The sequence below is a fragment of the Heteronotia binoei genome, chromosome 12 (assembly GCF_032191835.1).
Source record: "Heteronotia binoei isolate CCM8104 ecotype False Entrance Well chromosome 12, APGP_CSIRO_Hbin_v1, whole genome shotgun sequence".
In the NCBI taxonomy this organism is placed as follows: Eukaryota; Metazoa; Chordata; class Lepidosauria; order Squamata; family Gekkonidae; genus Heteronotia; species Heteronotia binoei.
Genome location: NC_083234.1, coordinates 83,673,135 through 83,685,554, shown reverse-complemented (window position 1 = coordinate 83,685,554; position 12,420 = coordinate 83,673,135). Strand labels below are relative to the sequence as shown.

At 39.7% G+C, this 12,420-nt stretch overlaps 1 protein-coding gene across 3 annotated transcripts in view; it reads right to left on the bottom strand.

The window, feature by feature from the left end:
• INPP5E (inositol polyphosphate-5-phosphatase E) overlaps window positions 1-12,420 on the bottom strand; it is a 128,423-nt gene that overhangs the window by 68,153 nt on the left and 47,850 nt on the right. For all 3 annotated transcript variants that reach the window (XM_060251196.1, XM_060251195.1, XM_060251193.1), the window contains exon 5: window positions 3,689-3,808. In XM_060251196.1, the coding sequence (XP_060107179.1) occupies window positions 3,689-3,808 (120 nt within the window). The remainder of the gene's footprint in view (window positions 1-3,688; window positions 3,809-12,420) is intronic.

Below are 12,420 nucleotides of genomic sequence, written 5' to 3'. Positions count from 1 at the left end.
ATGTATATGCCGCAAAATAAGCCAGGTAATTATTGAGTTTGGAGTTGGTTGAGGTAAGGCTGTAAATCTTGTGAGCCAAGGTGTCCAGCTTCCGGCCCTCACGATCAGGTGGAGTAGGGTGCCGAGATGGTTTGGCCTTCGTTGCTGAGTGGACAATTATCGAGATTGGAGCTGGATGGGAGGCTAGAAACTTCAAGTCAGGCGCGTGCACTCTGCACGGGGAATCAAAGCGCTTTGAGGTAGGTGGGATCGAAGCAGGTTTGTCCCAAGCCTCACGCAAACCCTCCAAGTGTACTGGCAACATAGGTAGAAGTGATCCCGCTGGAAAATCTACCTGAACAAGATCGTGGACGATGTCAGAGACTTTAGGTGAGTCCAAAGGAAGAGTGACATTAAGGGCTTCAGCCATGGTGGTGATCAAGTTAAGGTAGGCCTTCCCACCGTCCAATGGGGAGAGACGGGCAGGCTGTGTCAAATCTGAGGCAGGAGAAGCAGGAGGATCCTCGGAGTCGGAAGGGTCAGAACTGCCGAGTTCAGAATGAGATTCCTCGGTTGCAGGAGAAATCAGAGGCTTGGTAGGTGCAGAGGTGGATGCACGTTCCTCGGAAGGCTTAGCCTGTACGGCAGTTGAAGTCAAGGCCGATGCAGAGGTTGTAGCTGGTGCAGCAGATAAGGTGGCAGAGGCTGTACGAGGCATCAGAGACTCTCTGTACGGTTCCCAGTACCGAGGAGGTTCACAGAGTCGAAGGGTCTCACGGTCCCAAGAAGAGAGATACTCCTGGTCTCTGGAACGAGAAGGCTCACGGTATCGAGGAGATGCGTGGTCTCGGGTTCGAGAAAACTCACGGTACCGAGGAGATTCGAAGTCACGAATGTGGGGGTCGACATCGAACTCACGGTATGTAGAGCGACAGGAACTCTCCTCAGAAGGGGAATGGGAGTAACGACGGTAAACCCAGTGGCGTCTGGGAGATGGTGACCTGGAGAGCGAGGAATGATCATATCGGCCCCTATGGTAATAGTCCTGGTATGGAGAGCGTTAGCGGAGATCACGACGTCGAACCAGAGAGCGGGATCGCACATGCTGGGTGGAGACTTGAGTGGAGGACTCTCTATAGAGTGGAGAGACACCGATGTTCCAAAAGGATCCAGCCCGTATCAGCAAACGGGGATGCTCCTGAGACAAATTCGGATCCAAACGGGGGTCGGGTTCGAGGATGTCGTATGGTACAACGCTGTGGACCGAGGGCGAGCGAGATCGGATTGGTATAATCTCAACTGCAGCTGGGGAGTGAGGCTGAGGCATTTCGCAAATGACGTCAGAGGGCGCCGAAAGCTCTGGTGGCACGATCGGAGCCGAGTGTAAGGGAGTTGACGCCATCTAAGTCGCTACAACTGTCGAAGTGGTAGCCCTCGGGGAAGTCAACCGTATCGGATCACGGGATTCCTTCGGAGCTGAGGCCAACAAATCGGTATGGCGAGACTTCTTCGAAGCCTTATGGCCGGTGTTGGAGTGCTTAGGTGGTCTCTTGTCGGACTTATGCTTCTTATGAGCGTGAAGGACAGCCGACACAGCCGAATCTCCCGCTCGTTGTGGGGGAGGCGGCAAATCAGAGCTGGGCGTAGCCTGAAGAGACCTCTCGAGTAGAAAACTTTGAAGTCTGGCCGCTCGTTTTTTTCGTGCCTGTTTACCGAAACTGGTGCAGTGAGGGCAAGTATCTACTTTGTGAGATTCACCCAGGCAGAAAAGACAGTAGGAATGTCCGTCTGAAGTGGGGATTTTAGATCCACAGCTCTGACACTTTTTAAACGTGATTTTCCCTTCCATACGCTCTGGACGGGGGAGGGGAGGAAGGGGAGAAGAAGGGAAAGGAAAGCGCAGCGTAAGGGCTTTTTTTTTTTAAATTTTATAAGGACGAAAACGATAGAAGAAAAATCTAGAATGAGGGAGAAATACGATACCAACAGGAGAGACGAGCTGAGGGAAGGACGAGCTGAGAGAGGAACGCAGCAAGGTAGGTGTTGTCCGGGAGGCGGAAAGGAAGAAACTGAGTGGGAATGGCGCCTCCCGCTCGCTCCAGGCATGCGCAGTCAATGCCTGCTCCCCAGAGCGAGTGGAAAGCACGCCAAAAACACTCTAGGCGAGCTATTGGAGACTCCGAGGTATGGATCCGTTGCCTGCGGCAAGACCCATGTGTGGGACTGCACAGAGACCTCGAAGAAGATGAGCAGATTACTAGAGTAAAAGGGAACATCAGATGTGGACACTGCAAAGCATGCACATTTATGCTTGAGGGTGATAGCTTCACAGCTCCAGCTAAAGACATAAATCTTAAATTTTCTTTCCTTGCCACATGCACAACCAAACAAGTTGTTTATTTGTTAGTCTGCTCTTGTGGATTCCTGTACACAGGAATTTCCATACGTGCAATACGAACAAGGGTGTTAGAACACCAATCTAGGGTTCATAATCAAATTAAAGATGCCCCCATTGTGGAACATAATATGAGAGCTGGCCACACTGCAGATGACATGAAATTCTGTGTGATATACACACATAAGACTAGACAATACAGTTGGGAAAACGTCTCTAAGGTTTTACTGCAGAAAGAGAATTTATTTTTACATTAAGAACTTTTCCCCCTCTGGGCTTGAATCAATGCTTGGACTTTTCACCATTCTTGTAAAAACAAAACTAGCATCAAATAGATCAGAAGTGAATAGGGTGAGATTCAGTTAGTAAGTCACTTTAAATTGCAACACCTGCATGCAATCAGGAAGGCAACCTTCATAGAGAGAGAGTGATACAATGGTCCTTTGAGAACCCACTCTGTCTTTACAAAGAATGAGCTAGAGCCTTGTGAGGAAGATACAGGATTTTTGGGGTAAGGAGTAATAATATGCAACCTTTATTAAAGGTGTATAACGTTTATTGCATTTTTTGTACTGTTGAATGTTGTGCATTTTCTCCACAGATCCACTTAAAAGCCATCAGTCTTGAAAAAGGCAACAAAACATTTGACACCGGCTAACGTGGACTGGCTTTATGTGGATGAACTTATTCTTTATCCTACACCTCACTGAAAAAACAGTGGACTGAATGTGCAAGACTGTGAAGTGGGATAATTTGTTTCTTTCTTTATCTGTGAGCAATCTGAATGAAAGAATTCATTACAGTTTTCTCATGATTTTGGTTTATTAGTTAATAGTAGACACTTAACCTTCTAAAAGTGCCTGCGTGCACGTTGATTTATTTTTCTGCAGACTGTTTGAATTAATTTTAATGCAGAGTGTTTGGGAATAGAGGTTATGTCTAAGTGCCTGTGTGCACTCTTGTGCTTCATATTGCAATCTGTTTAAGGTAGAAGCTTTGGAATATTAAAGTGCCTTTTGTGCACATTTATATTGTTCATCTTAGATCAGTTAGGAGCAGAGTCTACTCAGAAGTAGAGGCCAAAAGGGGTTTCCCCATTACATACATATGTTTTGATAGTATAGTTTCACCCTGACATTTTTTCTATTATAGTCTTGCTTAAACTCAGGGAGCCCCCCTTTTTTCTCTATAGTTTTAAAACCAGACAGTAGTAGAGCATCTGATTATGGTGTCCAAGTCATCAGCTCTGGAACAAAACACTCCACCCCGCCCAGGGCCTATGTTGGTGGGAAATGTGTGGTGGAAAATACTTACATGTGAAATGGGATGTGATGAAAAGGAAGGATGTGCCAAAGAAAGTAAAGCAGACTCCCAGGGCACCCTTGGTTTTGATCTGGGACACGATGCGAGTGGTCACTGTGGCATACTCCACTTCTGGAAGGCAAAGCCAATAAAAAAGCACTTCAGGTACATTAGGTCAAGACAGTGCTAGAACTAACTTGCAGTCAGTCATTTTTCTTCTTCTTTCTAACTTCTGTATAAAAAAATGGCCATTGTGGGTTTGGCCTAGGCATCTCACAAAAGTGGCAGTGTTTGCTTATTAAAATTTAAAGTATTTTGTTAAATGAAGCAACCGAGTGAACTCTGAATGACTTTATCATTTAAATGTTTTTTTCTGTAAAACAATTTTTATTATTCTGCAACATATTATATTAATATTCAATTATTATTAAAAAAAATTGTACCAATATATTGCATCACATTTCCCACCTCCCTCCCCCCCTTTTCGTGACTTCCACCGGTGCATTTTACTTAAAATACAAAGAAAAATAAGGTATTTTTAACATTTTAAGAATCTTCATAAAAAAATCTTATAACTATAGTAAAATAAAGATAAGGAAAGAGCCATTTGCTACAATTATTTTCCATCTTCGTTATAGTCCTTTAGTCCCCAATCCTTATCATAAAAATAAAATAAAGCTAAAGAAATATATATTCCCATTAACTATAATCCTTATCAAAATAGGTTGGGGAAAAAAGGATATATTCACATTTTAACTGTAGTCCATTTATCTCTCCCCTAACATTTAACTATTATCAAAAATCACCTTTCACCTTCCATTGTTTTTCAACATATTTCTGAAATTTAGCCCACTCATTATTAAACTTTTCTATATCACATTCTTTTAAGATTCTTGTAAACTTGTCCATTTCACTCCAATGCATAATTTTCATAATCCAGTCCCACTTTTCTGGTATTTTATCTTGCTTCCACATCTGCGCATACAATGTCCGTGCAGCTGAAAGCATGTACCAAAGTAGCGTTCTATCTTGTTTCCAAAAATTTTCCATTTGTAATTCCAACAAAAAGATTTCTGGTGCCTTCTTTATATTGTAACCCAAAATCTTTGAAATCTCTTGCTGAACCATTTGCCAAAATTGTGTTGCCATTTCACAAGTCCACCACATGTGGTAGAAAGATCCTTCATGTTTTTTACATTTCCAACATCTATCAGACACCTGATTATTCATTTTCGACAATTTCTTAGGAGTCATGTACCACCTGTACAACATTTTAAAAGTTTTCTTTAATATTATTACATGTCGATATCTACATAGAGTTCTTCCATAAATACTCCCATTGTTCCATCTGTATTTCTTTATTTATATTGATCGCCCATTTTATCATTTGAGATTTGACCCCTTAATTCTCTGTAGACCATTTCAATAATAGTTTATAAATTCTTGAAATCAATTTTTCATTCCCGCCAGACAGCATTCTCTCCAGTTCTGTTCGTTCTTGTCTTATTCCATCATTTCTAATATCTTGTTCAAGCAAACTTTTAATTTGTTGCAATTGAAACCAATTATACTTATAATCCAATTCTTCCACTGATTTTAATTCCACCTTACCGCCTTGTATTTTTAACAATTGTTTATATGATAACCATTTCTCTTCATTAATATCTGAGTATAGCTTTATTACTTCTGTTGGCACAATCCAAAGTGGTTTCCTCTCATCCCCATATTTTTTGTATTTCGACCAGGTTTTTAACAAATTACTTCTTATATAATGATGTAAGAAAAAGCCATCCATCTAACTTTTCTCATAACACAGATATGCATGCCAACCAAAAACATTTCCATAGCCTTCTAATGTTAATAATTTTCTATTTAATAATGTTGTCCATTCCTTGATCCACACCAAGCAAACTGCATCATGGTATAATTTTAGATCTGGCAATTGGAACCCTCCCCTTTCTTTTGCATCGGTCAAAATTTTCATTTTAATTCTTGGTTTCTTGCCAGCCCATATAAATTCTGAAAGTTTCCTTTGCCATTTATTAAATTGTTTGTCATCCTTCACTATTGGAATTGTTTGAAACAAGAACATAATTCTTGGTAACACATTCATTTTAATTGCTGAAATTCTGCCCAGTATAGACAAATTCAACCTGTTCCATTTTGATAAATCTCCATCAATTTTCCGCCAGAGCTTCTCATAGTTATTTTTATATAAGTCAATGTTTTTTGTTGGTTATCTCTACTCCTAAATACTTTACTTTAGAAGTCACTTCACATTCTGATAGGCTTTGTAGTTCTTCCTGTTTAATCTTTGAAATGTTTTTGAACAAAATTTTTGACTTTTCTTTATTTTTATAGAAGCCTGCCAGCTCTCCATATCCTTTTATCTTACGAAGCAGCAATGGTGTGACTTGAGTTGGATTTTCATTTATAAACATTACATCATCTACAAACGCTCTGTATTTATAAGAAAAACCTTTAAATTTTAGTCCCTCTATCTCCTTATCTTCTTGGATTCGCATAAGCAATATCTCTAAATTTATTATAAATATCAATGGAGATAGAGGACAACCTTGTCTCGTTCCTTTACTGATTATCATTTTCTGTCAAATCTGCATTTATACAAGTCTTGCTTGTTGTTCAGTGTATATCGCCTTTACCATTCTTACAAAATCTTCACCCAATCTCAATTTCTCCATTACTGCAAACATAAAATCCCAATGCACATTATCAAATGCTTTCTCTGCATCTGCGAAGAAAAATGCTACTTCTTTTTCAGGATGTTTCTCATAATATTCAATAATATCTATTACTGTTCTGATATTATCTCTGATTTGCCTCCTCGGAAGAAACCCAGATTGCTCTTCTTTAATAAAATTATTCAAATGCTGCTTCAGGCGTTCTGCTAATATTCTAGCATATATTTTGTAGTCATTGTTAAGTAATGAAATTGGTCTGTAATTTTTTACATTCGTGGCATCTCTATCTTCTTTCAGTATCAATGAAATTACTGCTTCTTTCCAAGTATTAGGTATTTTCCCATCTATTCTGATAATATTCATCAGTTTCTGAAGTTTTGGAAGTAGAGCCTCCATGAGGACTTTATAAAATTTTGCTGTGAAACCAGCTGGACCGGGAGCTTTCCCCAATTTCACTGAGTTAATTGCCGCCTCTATTTCTTCCTTTCCAATTGGTTCATTTAGTACCTTCTCCATATTGTCAGTTTACATTAATTTTCTGTAAATATCTGTAACTTTTCTGTAAATATGCATCTATTTTTTCCTTATCCACCGCATGACTTTTAAACAACTTGGCACAGTATTTATAAAATTCTTTTAATTCCTTCCTGGTCAACAATTTCCTTGTCTCCCAAAATAATTTTATTAATAATTTTATTTTTCCTTTTCCTTTTCATTTGCCAAGCCAGGTATTTTCCAGGTTTATTCGCACCTTCAAAAGATTTTTGTTGAAGCCTTTTTAGATTACATTCGACTTTTTTATTTAACAAACGTCTTAATTGACCTTGAAGTATTGCAATCTCCCTTATAATTTTCTTTTTCCCAGGCCTCTTTTTAAACTCCCTCTCCTTCTTTCCAATCTCTTTTTGTAAGTCTATCATTTGTTTCTCTTTGGCTTTTTTATCTTTATTGTTCAATGTAATTAGGATGCCCCTCATTACTGCTTTATATGCATCCCACACTGTTTGGAATTGAATGTTCTCATTTTCATTTATTTGAAAAAAAAGCTTTAATCTTCTTTTCCAGAGACTCTACTAACACCTTTTCTGCAGCAAATCTTCATTTATCCACCATCTCAGTCTTTTTTATAGGTTTTGCAGACCACATTAGTGGATTGTGGTCTGCTCCTATTTTAGGAAGAATCTCTATTTTTTTTGTTGTAAGTCCCAATTTTTTTGTAATCCATAACATATCGATCCTTGAGAAAGAATTATGTCTTGCTGAAAAGAAAGTATAGTCCCATACTTTAGGGTTAAATTCCCTCCATATATCCACTAAACTTTCTTGCTTAACTAGTTCAAAAAAAGATTTTGGTAGTTTTCCTTCATTATTTTTTTCCCCAGATCTGTCCAAAATATTTCTAATCGTTCCATTAAATTCTCCCATTAACATAATTTGCTCATAGTTGTTGCATAATATCCTTAAAAAAGAGTATTTTGCTCCATTTGGGGCATACAATCCCAATAACAAAGTTCTTTTATGGTTCAGCATCACTTCCATCGCAATAAATCTACCATCATCATCTTTAAAAATCAGTTTGGGGTCTAATTCTTGCTTCATATAAAAATCACACCTCTTTTTTTTCTCCTTAGCCAATGAACAAAATTCCATACCTAGTTGCTTATTCCATAAAAATTTGTAATCCATTTGTTTAATAATTTGTTTGAAAATTGTTACATTTTTGCTTCCCAATCCAATGAAAAGTTGCCCTTCTTTTTTGTGGTGAATTAAGTCAATTTACATTCCAAGATAATAATTTGTAATCCATTATGGTTTTCTATTTTTAATTTGTACCCCCAAATTCTTTATTCTCCTGCAAAAACTTCACCATGTCTTGAGTGGTTGTGATGGTAAACCTCTTCCCCTTGTATTCAAAACCCAGACCTTCTGGAAGTATCCATCTATATCTTATTTCACTTTCTCTCAGCTTATCAGTCAGTTTTTTATATAATCTTCTGTCATTTATGACCTTCCTTGGCAATTCTTTCATAATTCTTACACTACTGCCATCCACCTCCAATTTGCTCTCAAATTGTTTACTTAAAATCCTACCCACCAAATCTCTTGTCACAAATCTCACTACTACATCTCTTGGTAGTTTATTTCTCCTTGCATAGTCTGAGTTGACCCTGTAGATGTAGTCATAAAAGTAACTGGTTTCATCAGGATCATCTCCCAAAAATCCAGCAATGATTTTTATTATATATGTCCTTAATTCAGTCTCATCAGTTTCAGGCACCCCTCTCAAACGTATCTGATTTTCCATTAACTTGCAATCTTGTAGTACTGCTTTCTCCTGCATTTTTTTAATTGTGGAATCCACTGTATTAATTCTTACATCATGGTCTTTCACTTTCTCTTCAACTTCTTGCATTTTCTTTGACACTGCTTGGAAATCTTTACTGAGGACTTCTATATCTTTTTTTAATTCTTTCTTACATTCAGTTATAGAGTCTTTAATCACGTTAACCAATCTTGCCTCCATGGCATCCATTTGATCTTGTGTTTTAGACGTTTTCGCTTCTTCCAACGTCTTAGCCCTTGTCTGTATCTGCTTTGCTCCTGGTTTTTGGGCTGACATCACTGCCTTCCCATTGTAAATATAGGCTTTACAGTTGACCTCACCAAATCACTTTTTAACAATGCAGTTTTATAGAATGGAGCATGCCCTTTCAGATGAGCCCAAAACTGCTGTTCTCTGAAGCTCCAAAGACGAGATATTAATTTTTAAAAATTTTATTTTCTCCAAAATGGCGTCCGCGGCTTTCCTGCCCCCTTTTTTTTTAAAAAAATCTTTTTCTTCTAAAGTGCTCCAAAATTAATTCAAATCACGTAGTCCAATTAATCTAGTCTTCTAATGGTGATATTTGCCGGCTCTGCTAATTTTTAAAGTCCCGTTGTCTTTTAAACTGACGATGGAGGCTCAGATAGCAGCCACTGCCAAGTCCGCTTTTTTCACCTTAGGTGGGCGAGGCAGTTGGCCCCCTTCCTGGAACGTGACGACCCAGCAACAGTGATTCATGCTACGGTCACCTCGAGGTTGGACTACTGTAATGCCCTCTACATGGGGCTACCCCTGTGCCGGACCCGGAAACTGCAGTTGGTGCAGAACGCTGCTGCCCGGCTGCTACTAGGGCTCCCAAGATGGAAGCACATTCAGCCGGGGCTCCGGGGTCTGCACTGGCTGCCAGTAATATTCCGAGTCCGGTACAAGGTGTTGGTCATTACCTTTAAAGCCCTATATGGCCTAGGACCTGTCTACCTTAGGGACCGTCTCTCCCCACACGTTCCCCAGAGAGTACTACGCTCGGGTTCACAAAACCTTTTGGTAATCCCTGGACCAAAGGAGGCCCGTCTAAAATCCACCAGGGATCGGGCCTTCTCAATAGCGGCACCTTATTGGTGGAACCAGCTGCCGGAGGAGGTGCGGGCCCTGCGGGACCTAGGGCAGTTCCGCAGGGCCTGTAAGACAGCCCTCTTCCGGCAGGCCTATAACACTTAACTGATAATGAGAACATCTCTGGATGGAACAAAATGCTCTTATAGACGGCTGGTTTTATTTTATCTTGTTTTACTAATTATGGTTTTAATTGTATTTGTAAATGTTTTAAATCGAATTGTATGAATTATTATGCTGTGAGCCGCCCTGAGACACTTCGGTCAGAAGGGCGGGATATAAGTCCACTAAATAAATAAATAAATAAATAAACTTTTGACCTTCTTTCAATGACCGCCGATGTTTCTCTATGGTTATAGCCCTAGAGAGGGCTAGGAGGTTTACAGTTTTCCCTTCTCTTAATGGCCGCTTCCTTCCTTTCTTGCCACAAAGTCTCGTATTCTATGGTTCAGAAGTCTTGCGATACTCCTATGATGCCACTTCCTGTGATGTCCTGTTGATCTGCAGTTCTCTTCTGTTACCCGACCGCAGGTATGCAAAACAATTTTTGTTTTTCTTTTTTTAACCTTATTCTCTAATTCTCTTAGTCCCAGATTTTTTTTTTTTTTTTTTAGGGAGAAAAAGTTTTATTAAAAGAGATTGCACATAACAAAAAAAAAACATAAAACAAAAATACACTATAGACACAAATACCATCATACAAACCATACAACATACAAACTACCTACTATACACTTCAACACACTACACTATACATAAAACTAATACCCAGTCATACACTGGGAGGCGGAGAGGATTGAAAAGCAAAAAGAAACCTAGTTACTCCAAACCAAAACCTTTACTTTTGGCCCATTTATAAATGGGGTCCCATTCCTCCTGACATTTTTGCAAGTTACCATTTCTTAATCTTGTGGTCTCTTAGTCCCAGATTTACCCCCTCCTTCTTTTTCTTTACTTTAATATGATATAAATGTATCCAGACCTTTGTTTTTCCTCCAAATAAATCTTATTTTAGTCCCGGAGTGATAAAGATCTTTACCTTTAAAAATCATGATCCTTTCAAAGCACCGTCCTCTTCCAAAGTAGATATTAATTAGTCCCAAAGAAGCTTTGGCTCATGATGAATTTAAGTCAATTTAACGACCCCAGATGTCTTCTGTAGACGTTGTAATGCAATTCTTCCCCCGAGACTCTTCAAAGCCAAAAAGGAACCCCACTGGAATTCGTCAGCCAAAGTAAATCTCCTCAGAATTTTATAAGCATGTCTTGGCCATCTCCTTGCCTAGACGATGTAGGCAGCAGGTGTTGGAATCACCTTCTCTGCCCAGAACAGACGTTCTGGTCTGCTCCTCTATGAGAAGCACGTCAATCCTCCATGACTCCAAGCTGGAAGTCCTCGACTTTATCATTTAAATGTTAAAACACTAAGAGCACAATCCTATTGGAAGGGCCCCAAAGCGCTTTGGGAGCTAACCATCCCCTACGTCGGTGGAAATCACATTTGTGCCTGCGTAAGTCCAGCTGTGCTGCAGTGGAGGGGACATGTGGGACCAAAGGGCTGCACGCAAGCGGAGGTGTAAGTCCAGCAGTGAGCCGCGCCAGCGCAAGAGGAGGTGGAATCAGGGGCGTGGCCAGGGTTAGGCGGCTCCCTAAGGAGTTTGGGCCATGACATGCACCTCCCAAGAGGCATAAAGTTACATCTGCAAAAACAGCAGCGTATCCTATAGCACTCATTGAAACTGAAAACAAAGAGTGGGCCCACTGCCGCGGGAGCCTACAAACCCCTCAGGGAGATATGTAAATGGCTCACCATTCCCTGTGCACGCCGAGTTTGGCAAGCCGCCTCCCCAACATCCAATCGCTACTCCCCACTGCCTAGAAATCCTCTATACTATAATGAAACTATACTATAAATATGTAATAGGGAAAAACCTTTTGGCCTCTACTTCTGAGTAGGCTCTGCTACTAAATAGATGAGAGAAAAGCCATATAAGCATTTCTCAAAATCTTTTTTGATCTCTTTGAGTAATTTGTCATAGTTGTCTGACTTAAATTGCTACATTAATTCGAAATATAAATACCCAAATATTTCACCTTCTTCTTACTAGAGAATCCTAATTTTTGTTGAAGAAGGTAAACTTGTTCTGGTGTCATATTTTTAACCAAGAATTCCGTTTTACCATAATTTATTTTCAGTCCTGCCCAATGGCCAAATTCATTAATCTTATTCGTCAGATGGTCAATTGAATCCAATGGCTATTCTAATATAAAAACCAAATAATCTGCAAAAGCTCTCAACTTGTAATGTTTGCCCTTGATCACTGCCCTCTTGATATTTAGGTCCTCTCTTATTTGATTGTTCAATATCTCCAAACTTAAAATAAAAAGAAGTGGTGATAAAGACAGCCTTGTCTTGTTTCCTTCTGAATAGGAATCGATTCTGGTAGTTCGCCATTCACCACTACTTTTGCACTTTGGAAGGAGTGCTTGATATCGCTTGAATCATTCTCAAAAAGTTTTGGCCACTCTCCATACTATTCAGTTGTTGGAGCATAAAATTGTCACTGTACGCTGTCAAAGGCCTTCTCTGTGTCTAAGCAGATTAG